The 21530-nt window shown below is 42.4% G+C and overlaps 1 protein-coding gene across 1 annotated transcript in view; it reads right to left on the bottom strand.

The window, feature by feature from the left end:
• Positions 1 to 21530, bottom strand: part of LOC138351629 (angiopoietin-4-like) — a 348372-nt gene that overhangs the window by 243801 nt on the left and 83041 nt on the right. Inside the window, exon 4 of the mRNA XM_069303630.1 lies at positions 4892 to 4972. Coding sequence (XP_069159731.1) covers positions 4892 to 4972 — 81 coding nt within the window. The remainder of the gene's footprint in view (positions 1 to 4891; positions 4973 to 21530) is intronic.

Here is a 21530-nt window from a genome sequence, read left to right as displayed (position 1 = left end):
ACTACCTTAACTGAGCCAGCTGAATCAGGGAGAGGGTAAACACGCCCCTCACACCGCTCGAGAAACGCCTGAAAGGCAGCCTGGAGGCGGAACTTGACCACAGCACGGTGGCCCTGAAGCAGCTGGATGCCCACCAGGTCAGACAGCTGCACATGCAGCACGTCTACTAGGGCGACACCAACCAATGGATGGTCCACCGGCACCGTAAACGCCAGACCAGCTGACAGCGTCCTCTGCAATGGAGGGCGAAACGTCCCCATGGCGAAGCAAACGTCACCCCGTCAGTGGCAAACCACCACTAGCAGGGCAAACAAGCGATCACCCAACGTAAACACTAGCCAGTGCGGAGAGAACTCAGGAACGTCCGACCCGGCCGGCGGTCACCACGCAACTCCATGTAAATGATCTCCCGGAGGGTATCGATTCATTTCTCTCAATGTTTGCGGACGATGCTAAAATTTTGAGAAGGATTAAAACAGAAGAGGACTGTTTGAGGCTTCAAGAAGACCTAGACAAGCTGAAGGAATGGTCTAACAAATGATAGTTAGAGTTTATCCCAACCAAATGTAATGTAATGAAGATAGGTGTAGGGAGCAGGAGGCCAGATACAAGGTATCATCTGGGAGAGGAAATTCTTCAGGAGTCAGAGAAGGAAAAAGACTTGGGGGTTGATATCACGCCAGACCTGTCTCCTGCAGCACATATCAAGCGGATAACATCAGCGGCATATGCCAGGCTGGCCAACATACGAACGGCATTCAGAAACTTGTGTAAAGAATCATTCAGAACTTTGTATACCACATATGTCAGGCCAATCCTGGAGTATGCAGCCCCAGCATGGAGTCCATATCTAGTCAAGGATAAGACTAAACTGGAAAAGGTTCAAAGGTTTGCCACCAGACTAGTACCCGAGCTGAGAGGTATGAGCTATGAGGAGAGACTACGGGAATTAAACCTCACTTCGGTGGAAGACAGAGGAGTAAGGGGGGACATGATCACCACATTCAAGATTCTGAAGGGAATTGATAGGGTAGATAAAGACAGTCTATTTAACACAAGGGGACCACGCACAAGGCCTTGGAAGAGTTCGAAATTGCCCATGATTTCGGCAAATTTGGTCTCCCATGACAAATGGAATGCATTAGGGGGTGATGTGGTGGAGGCTGACTCCATACACAGTTTCAAGTGTAGATATGATAGAGCCCAATAGGCTCAGGAATCTGTACACCTGTTGATTGACGGTTGAGAGGCGGGACCAAAGAGCCAGAGCTCAACCCCCGCAAACACAACTAGGTGAGTACACACACACACACACACACACACACACACACACACACATCGAAGGGCATTGGTGGCTGAGTGGACAGCACGCTGGACACGTAATTTCGTTTTTTTCACAATTATACCCATGTTACCTAGCAGTAAATAAGTGCCCGGGAGTTAGACAGCTGTTATGGGCTACTTCCTGAGTGTGTGTGTGTGTGTGTGTGTGTGTGTGTATGTGTGTTAAAAAAATAATAGTAGTTAGTGACAGTTGAGAGGCGGGCCAAAAGAGCAGAGCTCAACCCCCAAAAGGACAACTTGGTGAATGCAACTACGTGACTACACACACACACACACACACACACACACACACACACTCACACACACACACACACACGTCCCCTGGTTGAGAGGCGGGACCAAAGAGCCAGAGCTCAAACCCCACAAGCACAAATAGGTGAGTACAATTTGGTGAGTACACAAACAGATCCATACATCTGCGGACTACATTTATTTGGACTGTCGGAAAGCCTTTGACACAGTACCCCATATAAGGCTGATGCATAAGCTGGAAAAACAGGCAGGAGTAACTGGCAGGGCGCTCCAGTGGATAAGGGAGAATCTAAGCAATAGGAAGCAGAGAGTCACAGTGAGGGGTGAGACCTCAGATTGGCGTGAAGTCACCAGTGGAGTCCTACAGGGTTCTGTAGGGCTCAAAATGATCTCCCAGAGGGTATAGACTCATTCCTCTCAATGTTTGCTGACGACGCCAAACTTATGAGAAGGATTAAGACAGAGGAGGACAGCTTGAGGCTTCAGGAAGACCTGGACAAGCTGCAGGAATAGTCGAACAAATGCTTGTTAGAGTTAAACCCACGCAAATGTTATGTAATGAAGATAGGTGTAGGGAGCAGGAGACCAGATACAAGGTATTGTTTGGGAGATGAAATCCTGCAAGAGTCAGAGAGAGAGAAAGACCTATTGGTTGATATCACGCCAGACATGTCCCCTGAAGCTCATATCAGGAGGATAACATGAGCGGCATATGCCAGGATGGCTAACATGAGAACGGCCTTTAGAAACTTGTGTAAAGAATCTCTCAAAACATTATATACCACATATGTCAGACCAATCCTGGAGTATGCGGCTCCAGCATGGAGTCCATATCTAGTCAAACATAAGACTAAACTGGAAAAGGTTCATTGGTTTGCCACCAGACTAGAACCAGAAATGAGGGGTATGAGCTACGAGGAGAGACTACGGGAATTAACATCATGTCACTGGGAGACAGAAGAGTTAGAGGGGACATGATCACCACATACAAGATTCTCAGAGGAATTGATAGGGTAGATAAAGACAGACTTTTTAACACAAGGGGCACACGCACTAGGGCACACAGGTGGAAATTGAGTGCCCAAATGAGCCATAGAGCCGTTAGAAAGAATTTTTCAGTGTCAGAGTAGTAGACAAATGGAATGCATTAGAAAGGGATGTGGTGGAGGCTGACTCCATACACAGCTTCAAGTGTAGATATGATAGAGCCCAATAGGCTCAGGAACCTGTACATCTGTTGATTGACGGTTGAGAGGCGGGACCAAAGAGCCAGAGCTCAACCCCCACAAGCAAAATTAGGTAAGTACAATTATGTAAGTACACGCACACACATCAGGAGAGGGCCTAATAGCTGAGTGGACAGCGCTCTGTACTCGTAATCCAAGGGTCCGGGTTCGATCCCTGGTGATGGCAGAAATAAAATGATAATTATCTTTCACCCTGAGGCGCCTGTTATCCAGCAGTACATAGGTACCTGGGAGTTAGATAGCTGTCACAGGCTGCTTCCTGGGGGTATGTGCGTGAGTGCGTGGAAAAAAATAGCTGGTAGTTATTAACAGTTGATTGATTGAGAGTTGAGAGGCAAACCGAAAGAGCAGAGCACATCCCCCACAAATACAACTAGGTGAATACATTCACAAAAAACACACACACATATTTGATGTTAAAAAGACGTCTTAATATAAATAGTTACAGAGTCACCTTTCTGAGACCAAATAAAAACGTCAAACAACGTTTTATGTTTGCTGGGATGATATTGATTGTTGGCCTAGCACGACCTTGACGGATGACCAGGTACGACCTCAATGATTGAACTGGCGCAAACTTGTTGACTGACCTGGCATGACACTGATTGTTGGCCTAGCACGACCTTGATGGATGACCAGGTACGACCTCAATGATTGAACTGGCACAAACTTGTTGACTGACCTGGCATGACACTGATTGTTGGCCTAGCACGACCTTGACGGATGACCAGGTACGACCTCAATGATTGAACTGGCACAAACTTGATGACTGACCTGGCATGATACTGATTGTTGGCCTAGCGCGACCTTGATGGATGGCCTGGATGGATGACTTGGCATGACCTGCATTGTATACCTGGCATGACCTGAACTGTCGACCTGGCTCGACCTTTACTGTCAACCTGACACGGCCTGTACTGTCGACCTGACACGGCCTGTACTGTCGACCTGGCTCGACCTTTACTGTCAACCTGACATGGCCTGTACTGTCGACCTGACACGACCTGTACTGTCAACCTGACACGACCTGTACTGTCAACCTGACATGGCCTGTACTGTCGACCTGACACGGCCTGTACTGTCGACCTGACACGACCTGTACTGTCAACCTGACATGGCCTGTACTGTCGACCTGACACGACCTGTACTGTCGACCTGACACGACCTGTACTGTCGACCTGACACGACCTGTACTGTCAACCTGACACGGCCTGTACTGTCGACCTGACACGGCCTGTACTGTCAACCTGACACGGCCTGTACTGTCAACCTGACACGGCCTGTACTGTCAACCTGACACGGCCTGTACTGTCGACCTGACACGGCCTGTACTGTCAACCTGACACGGCCTGTACTGTCAACCTGACACGGCCTGTACTGTCAACCTGACACGGCCTGTACTGTCAACCTGACACGGCCTGTACTGTCGACCTGACACGGCCTGTACTGTCAACCTGACACGGCCTGTACTGTCGACCTGACACGGCCTGTACTGTCAACCTGACACGGCCTGTACTGTCGACCTGACATGGCCTGTACTGTCAACATGACACGGCCTGTACTGTCAACCTGACACGGCCTGTACTGTCAACCTGACACGGCCTGTACTGTCGACCTGACACGGCCTGTACTGTCAACCTGACACGGCCTGTACTGTCGACCTGACATGGCCTGTACTGTCAACATGACACGGCCTGTACTGTCAACCTGACACGGCCTGTACTGTCAACCTGACACGGCCAGTACTGTCAACCTGACACGGCCTGTACTGTCAACCTGACACGGCCAATACTGTCAACCTGACACGGCCTGTACTGTCAACCTGACACGGCCTGTACTGTCAACCTGACACGGCCTGTACTGCCAACCTGACACGGCCTGTACTGTCGACCTAACATGACCTGGATTGTCGACCTGCATGGTTGATCTCACTAAACTTGGATGGTTGACCTGGCCCGACCTGGATAGTTAACCTGGCACAACCTGGATAATTAACTTGGCACGACCTGGATGGTTAACCTGGTATTGTTTGGATGATATACTATTACCTGTCAGGTTTGATGAAGTAGACGCCATCCAGCCTCTCTCCCTGGCGGTACAGGTCAGCACAGTCCTTGGGCGTTGTCACCCTGCCAATATTAGACCATTGTAATGTTTCCTTCAATTGATGTTCATTGTTTCAACTGTAGAAAAAATTGGCTCTAGTTATTTCATTTTCAAATTAGAACAAAAATGTGTATATATATATATATATATATATATATATATATATATATATATATATATATATATATATATATATATATATATATATATATACTTTCCTTCTTATGATGTGATCTTAGGAAAGTGAAAAGCCATGCAACCTCCGAAGAGACAACTAACACAACACCTATACCCCCTATTAGACTATTTTACAGGAACTTCTTTTCCACAGCTCATAAAACAGAGGAAAGGGTCCTGAAAGATATTGTTAATAGAAACGTTATCCCTACAGACAAAAATCAGAGGATACAACTGACGATTTACTATAAAACCAGAAAAACGGCCAGCCTACTCATGAGAAACTCTCCAGACACGAAACAGAACGCTTTAAAAGAGACTAACGTCGTCTATGCCTTCAAATGCCCACTTGGGGACTGTAAGCTCCAAAAAACCCAGTATATAGGCAAGACAACAACATCTCTTTCTAGGCGTTTAACGATGCATAAACAACAGGGCTCCATTAAGGAACATATAATCTCTTCCCATAACCAAACCATCGCCAGAGAAATCCTAGTAAACAACACAGAAATCATCGATAGATACAGCGATAGCAGGCGGCTTGACGTTTGCGAGGCACTACACATCAAGAAGTCAACACCAGCAATCAACAGCCAATTATTGCACAACTATATTCTACCCACCTCAAGACTCCGCTCCAATATAGAAGCATCAAGAAATATGGACCATTAGGCTTTCTACAAACACTTCTATTCAATACCCATTGTTTCTGTTCTGTCTTGTGTTGATACTTTTAATACCCTATTAATATCCTCTAGTGTTCTGTCTTGTGTTAATGCCACATCATCCTTCCCACCTCACTCAAATGTAATGCCACATCACCCTTCCCACCTCACTCAAATGTAGATATAAAATCAGGGAAACGCAAGTTCTAATCAGTTGTGTATTTGTGAAGTCTTTGAAAATGTAATAAGTTTTACGAAACGCGCCCGTGTCGCGTCAGACTAGAAATAAAAATGAATTTTGGAGAAGTGATTTTTGATTTACCTCCAACAGTGAAGCATAATGTACGAAAGATTGAGAAAATTCGTGTTAGAATTATTAATCTTACTTTTTCGGTCATATTTAATAATATATGTCTACAGGAAAGACTGCTACCAAAATATACTAATATATATATATATATATATATATATATATATATATATATATATATATATATATATATATATATATATATATATATATATATATATATATATATATTTATATATATATATATATATATATATATATATATATATATATATATATATATATATATATATATATATAAATATATATATATTTTGACTGGATGTCAATATATATATATATATATATATATATATATATATATATATATATATATATATATATATATATATATATATATATATATATATATATATATATATATATATATATATATATATATAATGCACAGACTACCCTATTCCAGTAGCTGAAGTTTATAACTTTTTTAAAAAGTTAAAAACTTTTAATAAAAAAGTTATAAACTTCAGCTACTGGAATAGGGTAGTCTGTGCATTTAACATTTGGCACTGAGTTTTCCCATATAACAGGAACCGATGAAAGAGCATTAGAGGTCCCACACTCTCTCATTGCCTGGGAGAGGATTGGAGTTCTGGTTGGGTAAATACCCCAGAATTCCTACCTCTCTTATGGCTTTGAAGTATGGTGTAGTGGATACAGCATGCAACTGCCACCTTGTTGGCCAGTGTTCGAGTCTCCTGGTGGGTTGAGTGTCTAAAAAATTATATATATATATATATATATATATATATATATATATATATATATATATATATATATATATATATATATATATATATATATATATATATATATTATATATATATATATATATATATATATATTTATATATGTATATATATTTTATATATATATATATATATATATATTATATATATATATATATATATATATATATATATATATATTATATATATATATATATATATATATATATATATATATATATATATAATATATATATATATATATAAAATATATATACATATATATATATATATATATATATATATATATATATATATATATATATTTATATATATATATGATCATTTTATGATCAGAGAAATATGAAAGGAGGTGAACGTTTCGGCTTGTTAAAGCGGGCTAAAGGCTTTATCATCGTCCCATCGTCCTCCTAACCATTCCCCACTCCACCGTCCCCTCCCCCTCCCCCACCATCTCCCACTCTCCCGTCCTCTTGTCCTCCCTACCATTCTCCCCTCCCCGTCCCCTTATCCTTTCCACCATCCCTCACTCCCCTGTCCACTTGTCCTCCCCCACCATTCCCCACTCCCATCCAATCGTCCTCCCCTACCATTCCCCACTCCCATCCCCTAATCTTCCCTACCATTCCCCACTCCCTCGTCGAGGCATTCTCAAATGATCTGATGTTCCCATCAGAAAATTGGGAACATCAAATGATCTGATGTTCCCATCACTAAAATATAGCAAAAGCACTTAAATAACGAAAAGAAAAACAATGAAAAAATTTAAAACAAACAATTCTCAGGAAATTAACAGTACGGTAAACAACACAGCTCAATTCCAATTCAATGTCACTCACTATAATTAAATCAAAATGAAAATGAATCGAAATCTATACAAATTCCATTTATCAATGAAATGTGAAACAGTGAAATAGAATTGTAACATATTTATTATAGCAGTGTGTTGCTCCTACGTGCAACAGATGGCGCTGTTTTTAAAACAAAACATGTTTTTACCTGTCACCTGTGTGGCATCTATACGTATAGATGCCACATTTTGTACTCACAAAATGAACGGTATGGTAAACAACACAGCTCAATTCCAACACAATGTCACACAAAATAATTTAATCAAAATGAAAATAAATTGAAATCTATGAAAATTCAATTTGTCAATGGAATCAGAAACATTGAAATGGAATTGTAACATATTTAGTATAGCGGGTGTTGCTCTTACGTGCAACAGATGGCGCTGTGTCTTAAAATAAGAAAGTTTTTACCTGTCAAAGATGTGGCATCTCTACTTATACATACGAAATGAACGGTATGGTAAGCAACACAGCTTAATTCCAACAAAATGTCAAACTAAATAATTAAATCAAAATGAAAAAAAAATCGAAATCTATGAAAATTCAATTTGTCAAAGCAATCAGAAACCTTGAAATGGAATCGTAACATAGTTTGCATAGCAAGTGTTGCTATTACATGCAACAGATGGTGCTGTTTTTTTAAAGCATGTTTTACCTGTTACAGGTGTGACATCTAGATAGAATGTATATAAAATCATGCATGCATTCGAATAGAACGTTGTGTCAAAATTTCAAAGCAAACGGTGAAGAACTTTCGGAGATTACAGTGCGTGTTGCTCCTACGTCCAACAGATGGCGCAATTTAAAAAAAAAAAAACATGTATTTTCCTGTCACAGATGAAGCATGTATAGAGTAGGTATAGAAAAACATTGGCCTATTCGAATGCAACGTTGTGTCAAATTTTCAAAGCAATCGGTAAAGAGGTTTCGAAGATTTCCCACATATGAAAAATACATGAAAAAACTGTTTAAAAAAAAAAACATGTTTTTTCTCCGTCACAGACGTGACGTCTGTGACGGAGAAATATACTATATATACTATATATATATATATATGCATATATATACTATATATATATATATGCATATATATACTATATATATATATATATATATATATATATATATATATATATATATATATATATATATATATATATATATATATATATATATATACATATAAATACTATATATATATATATGCATATATATATATATATATATATGCATATATATATATATATATATGCATATATATACACATATATATATGTATATATATATATATATATATATATATATATATATATATATATATATATATATATATATATATATATATATATATATATATATATATATATTAGTATATTTTGGTAGCAGTCTTTCCTGTAGACATATATTATTAAATATGACCGAAAAAGTAAGATTAATAACTCTAACACGAATTTTCTCAATGTTTTTTATATTCTTTTTCACTGTTGATGGTAACTGAAAAATCAATTCTCCAAAATTAATTTTTATTTCTAGTCTGACGCGTTTCTTGAACGCGTTTCGAAAAACGTATTACATTTTCAAAGACTTTAGTTTACACACACACAACTATAACTGAACAGAGTTTAAAACAGCTTCGATTTTTTATACCTGCATTTGGGTGAGGTGATATGTTACAACAGTTTTGGATGAGGTGAAAACAAACTTTCAACACAAGACAGAACACGAAACAATGGGTATAATATTTTGTAAGTTAAAGGGAAGAATGGAAGTAACTGCAAAGGGCCTATTGGCCCATATTTCTTGATGCCTCTATATTGGTGCGGAGTCTTGAAGTGGGTAGAATATAGTTGTGCATTAATTGGCTGTTGATTGCTGGTGTCAACTTCTTAATGTGTAGTGCCTCGCAGATATCTAGCCGCCTGCTATCGCTGTATCTATCGATGATTTCCGTGTTTTTTGTTAAGACTTCTCTGGTGATGGTCTGGTTGTGGAAAGAGATTATATGTTCCTTAATGTAACCCTGTTGCTTATGCATCGTTAATCGCCTGGAAAGAGATGTTGTTGTCTTGCCTATATACTGATTCTTTGAGGCTAACAGTCCTCAAGTGGGCATTTGAAGGCATAGACGACATTGGTCTCTTTTAAAGCGTTCTGCTTTGTGTCTGGAGAGTTTCTCATGAGTAGGTTGCCAGTTTTCTAGGTTTTATAGTAGATCGTCAATTGTATCTTCTGATTTTTGTTCAGACAAAAATCAGAAGATACAATTGATATATATATATATATATATATATATATATATATATATATATATATATATATATATATATATATATATATATATATATAAATATATATATATATATATATATATATATATATATATATATATATATATATATATATATATATATATATATATATATATATATATATATATATATATATGTCGATTCCCTGCAATGATTGTGATTCTGTGTACCTTGGACAAACAGGAAAGTCCTTACAATTGCGGTTGTCACAACATGCTTATAGTATTAGAACTGCCCAAACGTCTAATGCATTGTATCTACATACGAGTTTATGCGATCACAATATTAACTGGAATGGGGCAAAAAGCATTACCAATTGTGGGGATTTCGTGGAACGGAATTTGATTGAGTCTGCGCTAATCAGTGTCCAAATCTTCTTAATGTTAGTACTGGTATGTATAAACTTGATCCATTTTTAAGTTATAATATTGCACAACAGTTTAAGAAACAACTCTGATAATGAGGCTTACAATGTCTCATTATAATTGTATATTCATATATTGTGTGTTCATGAGGCTTTTCTTTAATCTTTCATCCTTATTCTCTGACCGCTTATTCTTTGACCATTCTAAGCTAAGCTATACCTGTTTTTTATTAATTCCTTCCCTAGGGATGGGTTGGGTCAGGTGTCGGCCTATATATCCTCCCCCTTCCCTTCTCCTTAGTCAGTCTGGTGTTGACAAAGGCTTTAACAAAGCCGAAACGTTCACCTCATTTCATATTTCTCTGTGGATTTTCCGCATATATATATATATATATATATATATATATATATATATATATATATATATATATATATATATATATATATATATATATATATATATATATATATATATATATATGTCGTACCTAATAGCCAGAACGCACTTCTCGGCCTACTATGCAAGGCCCGATTTGCCTAATAAGCCAAGTTTTTAAGCTAATAAGCACTTCGAATTCGTAGACCTGAGGTTCCGGGTTTGATCCCAGGTTTAGACAGTAACAAACGGGCAATTTCTTTCACCCTGATGCTTCTGTTCACCTAGCAGTAAATAGGTACCTGGGAGTTAGATAGCTGCTACGGGCTGCTTCCTGGGAGTGCGTAACAAAAAGGAGGCCTGGGTTGCAGGGACGCTGAACCCTGAAATCAACTCATGATAACAACACCATAATAATAACCACCTACACACACACTATACCCATCAACACAAACTCACACCATACTCGTCATATCCATCACACCATATCAATCATCACCTACACACACACCATACCCATCACCACCTACACACACGATACCCATCACCCCCTACCCAAATCCTTCCGGGTCTCCACCATACCTTCCCATACTATCCTGTAAATGTATGCATCTTTACATCATACACTTCACCACCTACACACACACACCATCCCGGGTCTCTACCATACCCTCCTGTCAATGTCAGCATCAACACCATACCCATAACTACTTACACACACACCATAGCTATCACCACCTACACACATCATATCCACCACCACCTATACACACCATATCCATCACCATACCTACCACCACCTACACACACCATACCAACCACCACCTACACACACCATATCCATTACCACCTACACACACCATACTAATCACCACCTACATACAACATACCCATCACCACCTACACACACCATTCCACATCACCTACACACACAATACCGATCACAACCTACAAACATCATACCCACCACCACCTACACACACCATATCCATCAGCACATACACACACCATATCCATCACCATACCCACCACCACCTACACACACCATATCCACCAACACCTACACACACCATTCCCACCAACACCTACACACACCATATCCATCACCACCTACACACATTATACCAATCACCACCAACACACAACATACCCATCACCACCTACACACAACATACCCATCATCAACTACACACACCATACCCATCACCAACTACACACACCATACCACATCACCAACTACACACAACCTCGCGGGTCACCACCATACCCTCCCATACCCTCTTGTAAATTTATGAATCTTCACACCATACCCATCACCACCTAAACACAATACACACAGTTGTTCAATAAACACCAGAACTATATGTTTAACACATTTCTAACCCCGTCCATGGAGGACAGAAGAACATGTATATATGCTGATTAGCATTATAAATGTATGGCTACGTCTGTGGTAGAAAAAAAAACTAAATACACTCTAAATATATCTACCAACACTCACCATACCAATCACCACCTAAACTCACCATACCTAGCACTGCCTACACACGCACCATACCCATTACCACCTACACACACCATACCCTCCTGTCAATGTAAGCATCTTCACATCTTACTCATCACAACTTTCACTCACCATACCAATCGCCACCTACACACACAATACACATCACCACCTACACACAGCATAACCATCACCACTTACACACACCATACCCATCATCATCTAAACATTCCATAATCATCACAACTTACACACACAATACCCATCACCACCTACTCACACCATAGCCCATCTCCATCTACACACACCGTACCCATCACTACTAACATACGCCATATCCATCAGCACCATCAATCACCATACTAATCACCACCTACACACACCATTCCCATCACCACCTATACCCACCATAACCATCACCACCTACACACACCATACCCATCACCTCCAACATACACCATACCCATCACCACCTATACACACCATACCCATCACCACCTATACACACCATACCCATCAGCAGAAATACACACACACACTCCCGGGTCTCAACCTTACCCTCCCATACCCTCTTGTCAATGTCATCATCTTTGAACCATACCCATCACCACCTACACACACCATACCCATCACCACCTAAACACACCGTAGCTATAACCACATACACACACTACACCCATCACCACCTAAACACACCATCCCGGGTCTTCACCCACACCCTCACATACCCTCCTGTCAATGTAAACAACTTCAGACAATATCCATCACCACCTACCCACTTCATACCCCATCACCAACTACACATACACCATACCCATCACCACCAACATACACTATACCCATCATATCCATTACATCATATCCAACACCACCTACACACACACACCATATCCATCAACACCAAATCACACCATACCAGTCATATCCATCACACGATATCCATCAGCACGTACACACACCATACTCATCCCCACCTACACTCACCATACCCACCACCACCTACACACACCATATCCATCATCACTTACACACACCATACCTATCACCAACTACACACACCATATCCATCACCACCTACACACGCAATACCCATCACCACCTACACACACGATACCCATCACCACCTACACACACAAGATACCCATCATCACTTACACACACCATCCCGAGACACCTCCAAACCCTCCCATACCCTCTTGTAAATTTATGAATCTTCACAACATACCCATTACCACCTACACACACACCACACACATCATCACTTAAACACCATATCCATCACCACCTAAATACACCATACATATCTCCACCTACACACACTATATCACTAACAACCTACACACACCATACCCATCACCACCTACACACACCATACCCATCACCACCTACACACACCATACCCATCACCTCCTACATACACCATACCAATCATATCCATCACACCATATCGATCACCACAATATACATCACCACCTACACACATAATATCCATCTCCACTTAAATGGAATGGACTAAGCAGTGATGTGGTAGAGTCTGACTCCATACACAGTTTCGAATGTAAATATGACAGAGCCCAGTAGGCTCAGGAATCTGTACACCACTTGATTGACAGCTTGAGAGGCGGGACCAAAGAGATACCATACCCACCAACACCTACACACACCATATCCATCACCACCTAAATACACCATACCAATCACCACCTACACACAACATTCCCATCACCAACTACACACACCATACCCCATCACCAACTACACACACTCTCGCGGGTCACCATCAAACCCTCCCATACCCTCTTGTAAATTTATGAATCTTCACAACATACTCATCACCACCTATACACAATACACACAGTTGTTCAATAAACCCCTGAACTATATGTTTAACACATTTCTAACCCTGTTTAAGTAGGACAGAATAAAATGTACATATGCTGATTAGCATTGTAAATGTATGGCCACGTATGTGGTAGAAAAAAAACTAAACTCACCATAAATATCTGCACCAACACTCACCATACCCATCACCACCTAAACTCACCATACCTAGCACTGTCCTACACACGCACCATACCTATTACCACCTACACACACCATACCCTCCTGTCAATGTAAGCATCTTCACACCATACTCATCACACCATACTATTATGTTATGAGGAAAGAGAGGGAAGGAAGAGGTGGGGGTGGTGTAGCTCTGCTGGTAAGAAAAGGCTGGGATTTTGAGGAGATGGATATTCAGGGCTGTGAAGGTTTCAGTGACTACATAGCAGGTACCGTAACAAATGGAGGGAAAAAAATTATAGTCGAAGTCATATATAATCCACCACCAAATGACAGAAGACCTAGACAGGAATATGATAGAAACAACATGGCCACCATTAACATAATAGAAAGAGCAGCGTCTGTTGCTAGCAGGAATGGATCTGGACTACTAATTATGGGAGACTTCAACCATGGGAAGATAGATTGGAAGAACAGAGACCCGCATGGAGGACCAGAAATATGGAGAGCTAAGCTGCTGGACGTGGCAACAAGAAACTTTCTAAGCCAGCACATCAAAGAACCAACAAGAATGAGAGGAGAAGATGAACCAGCAATGCTTGATTTGATATTTACCCGAAATGAGTGGGATGTAAGGGAAGTTAAGATGGAAGCGCCCCTGGGAATGAGTGACCACAGTGTATTGAACTTTGAGTACCTGGTAGAGCTAGGACTTATCTCCCCCAAAAAAGAACTAGGAATCAAAAGGCTGGCATACCGAAAAGGGAATTATGAACAGATGAGAAGTTTCCTAAGTGAAATACCTCTGGGACACAGACCTCAGAGATAAGTCTGTTCAGGGTATGATGGACTATGTTACCCAAAAGTGTCAGGAGGCAGTAAATAGGTTCATCCCGGCCCAAAGGGAAAAATCCGAGAAGCAACAGAAGAATCCATGGTATAATAGGGCATGTATGGAAGCAAAAAAACTGAACAAAAGGGCGTGGAGGAACTTCCGGAATAACAGAACACCAGAAAGCAGAGAGAGATACCAGAGAACCAGGAATGAGTACGTCAGGGTGAGAAGAGAAGCAGAGAAAAGTTTTGAAAATGATATAGCAAACAAAGCCAAGACCGAACCAAAGCTACTCCACAGTCACATCAGAAGGAAAACAACAGTGAAAGAACAGGTATTGAAAATTCGAACAGGCATGGACAGGTATACAGAGAATGACAAAGAGGTGTGTGTAAAACTCAACAAGAGGTTCCAGGAGGTCCTTCACAATAGAACAAGGTGAGGTCACTGTGCTAGGAGAAAGGGAGGTAAACCAGGCGGCCTTGGAAGAGTTCGAAATTACGAGAGAGGGGGTCAAGAGACACCTGCTGGATCTGGATGTTAGAAAGGCTGTTGGTCCAGATGGGATCTCACCATGGATACTGAAAGAGTGTGCAGAGGCACTTTGCTTGCCACTCTCCATAGTGTATAGTAAGTCACTGGAGACGGGAGACCTACCAGAAATATGGAAGACGGGGAATGTGGTCCCAATATACAAAAAGGGCGACAGGCAAGAGGTACTGAACTACAGGCCATGTGTCCTTGACTTAAATACCATGCAAGGTGATAGAGAAGATAGTGAGAAAAAACCTGGTAACACATCTGGAAGAGAAGAGACATCGTGACAAATCGCCAACATGGGTTCAGGGAGGGGTAATATCTTGCCTTACAGGCTTAATAGAATTCTACGATTAGGTGACAAAGATTAAGCAAGAAAGAGAGGGCTGGGCGGACTGCATTTTCTTGGATTGTCGGAAAGCCTTTGACACAGTACCGCATAAGAGGCTGGTATATAAGCTGAAGAGACAGGCAAGTGTAGCTGGTAAGGTGCTCCAGTGGATAAAGGAGTATCTAAGCAATAGGAAGCAGAGAGTTACGGTGAGGGGTGAGACCTCCGACTGCCATGAAGTCACCAGTGGAGTCCCACAGGCTCTGTACTTGGTCCTATTTTGTTTCTGATATATGTAAATGATCTCCCGGAGGGTATCGATTGATTTCTCTCAATGTTTTCGGACGATGCTAAAATTATGAGAAGGATTAAAACAGAAGAAGACTGTTTGAGGCTTCAAGAAGACATAGACAAGCTGAAGGAATGGTCGAACAAATGGTTGTTAGAGTTTAACCCAACCAAATGTAATGTAATGAAGATAGGTGTAGGGAGTAGGAGGCCAGATACAAGATATCATCTGGGAGAGGAAATTCTTCAGAAGTCAGAGAAGGAAAAAGACTTGGGGATTGATATCACGCCAGACCTGTCTCCTGCAGCACATATCAAGCGTAGCCTGGTGGATAGCGCGCAGGACTCATAATTCTGTGGCGCGGGTTCGATTCCCGCACGAGGCAGAAACAAATGGGCAAAGTTTCTTTCAACCTGAATGCCCCTGTTACCTAGCAGTAAATAGGTACCTGGGAGTTAGTCAGCTGTCACGGGCTGCTTCCTGGGGGTGGAGGCCTGGTCGAGGACCGGGCCGCGGGGACACTAAAAAAAGCCCCGAAATCATCTCAAGATAACCATCTCAAGATAAGCGGATAACATAAGCGGCATATGCCAGGCTGGCCAACATACTAACGACATTCAGAAATTTGTGTGAAGAATCATTCAGAACTTTGTATACCACATATGTCAGGCCAATCATGGAGTATGCAGCCCCAACATGGAGTCCATATCTAGTCAAGGATAAGACTAAACTGGAAAAGGTTCAAAGGTTTGCCACCAGACTAGTACCCGAGCTGAGAGGTATGGGCTACGAGGAGAGACTACGGGAATTCAACCTCACTTCGCTGGAAGACAGAAGAGTTAAAGGGGATATGATCACCACATTCAAAATTCTGAAGGGAATTGATAGGGTAGATAAAGACAGTCTATTTAACACAAGGGGAACACGCACAAGGGGACACTGGTGGCAACTGAGTGCCCAGATGAGCCACATAGATATTAGAAAGAACTGTTTTAGTGTCAGAGTGGTTGACAAATGGAATGCATTAGGAGGTGATGTGGTGGAGGCTGACTCCATTCACAGTTTCAAGTGTAGATATGATAGAGCCCAATAGGCTCAGGAATCTGTACACCTGTTGATTGACGGTTGAGAGGCGGGACCAAAGAGGCCAGAGCTCAACCCCCGCAAACACAACTAGGTGAGTACAACTAGGTGAGTACAACCTTCACTCACCATACCTATCACCACCTACACACACAATACACATCATCACCTACACACAGCATAACCATCACCACTTACACACAACATAACCATCACCACCTACACACACCAATACCCATCTCCATCTACACATACCATGCACATCACCATTAACACACACCTTATCCATCACCACCTTCACTCACCATACCAATCACCACTTTCACACACCATTCTCATCACCACCCATACCCACCATAACCATGACCACCTACACACACCATACCCATCACCTCCAACACACACCATACCCATCACCACCTATACACACAATACCCATCACCATCAATACACACGCTCCCGGGTCTCAACCATACCCTCCCATACCCTCCTGTCAATGTCATCATCCTTGCACCATACTCATCGCCACCTACACACACACCATACCTATCAACACCTACACTTACACACCATACCCATCAGCACCTATACACACCATACCAGTCACAACCTACACAGACCATACCCTTCACTACCAACACACAAAATACCCATCACCAACTACACACACCATACTCATCACCACCTATACACACCATACCCATCAGAACCTTCACACACCATACCCATCACCACCTACACACGCACCATACCCATCACCACCAACACTCACCAAACCCATCATCACCTAATCACGCACTGTACCTATTACCACCAACACACACCATACTCATCACCACCTACACATACCCTCCCTGGGTCTCCACTATACCTTCCCATACCCTCCCTGGTTCTCCACTATACCTTCCCATACCCTGCAGTAAATGTATGAACCTTCACACCATACCCATCACCATCTACACACACCATTCACATCACCACCTACATGCACCATATCCATCACCAAATAAACACACCATACATATCAAAACCTACACACACTATACCCAAAATAATCTACACACACCATACACATCATCACCTACGCAAACAATACCCATCACCATCTACACACACCATTCTCATCACCACCTGCATGTACCATATCCATCACCAAATAAACACAATATACATATCATCACCTACACACTCTATTCCCTAATCAAAAAACATACACCATACCCATCACCACCTACGCACACGAAACCCCTCTCCAACTACACACACCATGCCCATCACCACGAACTCACGCCATACCCATCACCACCTACACTCTCTATATTCATCCCCACCTGCACACACACCATATTCATCACCCCTTAAACACACCATACCTATCACCACCTACATTCACCATACCCATCACCACCTACAGACACCATACCCATCACCACCTACACACACCATCCCGGGTCTCCACCACGTCTTCCCATACCCTCTTAGTCAATGTCAGCATCTCCACACCATACCTATAACTACTTACACACGCACCATAGCTATCGCCACCTCCACACATCGTACCCATCACCACCTACACACACCATACCCATCACCACCTACACACTTCATACCACATCACCTACACACAACATACCCATCACCACCTACACACAGATCTTGAGAGACATGAGAGCCCAGATGGCAGGGAATGAGGTGCAAGTCCACCGACGCATTGGACCATACAACTGTAACAGGAAACGACCTGTCCTGGTACAGTTCACTAACGAAGAGGCAGTGGATTACATACTGCATCACAAACACCTACTCAGAGGTAGCGAAAATTACTACAACGTATTTATTGACAAATTCATGACGAAGGAGGAACAGATTGCCCACAGAGCATTCAAACAACAATACGACTCTTCCCATTTGAGCGCAGCTACACACCCCAGTGCTAATCCACCCCATGCTAACCAGCTCACAAGTGCTTCTCAGGTCACCCCTTCCCCAAATCAGCCGCCCCTGCTTATCTCCCCAGCACATCCCTTGACCCCTCTGACCCCACTGGAGTCAAATTCATCCCACATTCCAAGGACCCCCTCATCACCTCAACCCCCAAAACCCGTCCAGCCCTCATCCCCTCAACCCCCAAAACCCACCCAGCTCTCATCCCCTCAACCCCCAAAACCCATCCAGACCTCATCCCCTCAACCCCAAGAACCCACCCAGACCTCATCCCCTCAACACCCAAAGCCTACCCTGCCCTCACCCCTCCTCATCCCCTCTCCTTCCATGTGACCCCCCACCCTTGCGAGGGAGGTGGGAGGTCCCCCCCACCCCCTCTATCCTTCCCCCTCCCAACCTCTCAACCTCTATCTGTCTCCCGACCTTACGCTATCTCCCAACCCCTCTATGCCCTCCCTAATCTTCAGACCCAGTATGCCCTTCCTACTCCAGACCTACCTACCCAGGCCCTACCCCAGACCCTCCTACCTACCTTCCAAGGAAACCAGCCCCCAGTAGCCCCCCAAGCACCCCTCCTGAACTCTTTCACCCCCCATACACCCCCCGGACCCCCCCAGACACCCCCCGGATCCCCCCGGACATCCCCCGGACCCTCCCCGCCCCCAGTCATCCCCCAGACACCCCCCAGATCCCCCGGATCCCCTTTGCCCCCAGTCACCCCCCAGACATCCCCCAGATCCCCCCAGACCCCCAGAGAAAGGGAGAACTCTGGTACAAGAGTTTCCATGAAGAATCTCAAGGTTTGGTACACCAATGCTGATGGGGTATCTAATAAAGCAGAAGAGATAAAAGAAAGAGTGAGTGAAGCAGATCCTGACATAGTTGCAATTGTGGAAACTAAAATTAATGACATGATCTCAGATGCAATCTTTCCTGAAGGGTACCAGGTGATACGAAAAGAGAGGACACAGAGACAGGGAGGGGGAGTAGCACTCCTAATAAAGCGGAAATGGAAGTTTGAAGACCTGGGAAATCGAGTTACCAATGAGTGCACAAGCTTCATACATGGAACTCTGACAGTAGATGGGAGGAAGATTGTGATCATGGTAATCTACAATCCCCCACCAAACAGTAGAAGACCCAGGCAGGAGTATGATGACAACAACAAAGCATGTATAGATGAACTGCAGAAGGCAGCAACACTAGCCCACAGAATGAGAGCGAAGCTGCTGATCATGGGGGACCTAAATCATGGAGAGATAAATTGGGAATCAAGGAATCCCCATGGAGGGAACGAAACGTGGGGAGCAAAATTAGTAGATGTTATAGACAGGAATTTCCTGACACAACATGTGAAGGAAGACACAAGGGAAAGAGGAGGAGATGCACCGAGCCTATTAGACCTGATTTTCACCCAGAACGTAGAAGATATCGAGAATTTAGAGCATGAAATACCTCTAGGGGCCAGTGACCATTGTGTCCTAGTCTTTGACTACATGATGGAATTCAAACTTATGACCATGGGACAAGAGATCTGGGAAAGGAGAGCTGACTACAGGAAAGGGGACTATATGAGGATGAGGGACTATCTGGGTGAAGTGCAGTGGGAGGAAGAAATTAGAGGAAAAACAGTCCAAGATATGATGGACCTAGTCATACAGAAATGCCAGGAGGCCGAAGAGAGATTTATACCAACGGTAAAGGGAAAAAATAAGAAGGAATATAATAACCCATGGTTTAATAGACAGTGTCAGGAAGCAAAAATGGCCAGCAGGCGGGAGTGGAGGAAGTACAGAAGACAAAGAACAGAGGACAACAGAAGCAGATACAACAGAGCTATGAACGATTACATTAACATAAGACGAACATCGGAAAGGGACTATGAGAACGATATTGCAATCAAAGCGAAAAAAACAACCTAAGTTACTACACAGTCATATAAGAAGAAAAATGTCGGTGAACGACCAAGTGACAAGACTAAGGAAGACAGAGGGGGCATATACTGAAAGTGACAAGGAAATCTGCGAGGCACTGAATGCCAGTTTCCATGGAGTGTTCACTACCGAGCCTGAGCAGCTCCCATTGTTGGAAGGGGTTACCCTAGATGAAAGACTATCAGATATAGAGGTGACAGCAGAGGAGGTAATGAAACAGTTGACAACTCTAGATGCAACTAAAGCAGTTGGACCA

Source organism: Procambarus clarkii, chromosome 50, assembly GCF_040958095.1.
Source record: "Procambarus clarkii isolate CNS0578487 chromosome 50, FALCON_Pclarkii_2.0, whole genome shotgun sequence".
NCBI classification, from domain to species: Eukaryota; Metazoa; Arthropoda; class Malacostraca; order Decapoda; family Cambaridae; genus Procambarus; species Procambarus clarkii.
Note: the sequence above shows the minus strand (reverse complement) of the source record. Positions and strands in the feature narration are given on the sequence as shown.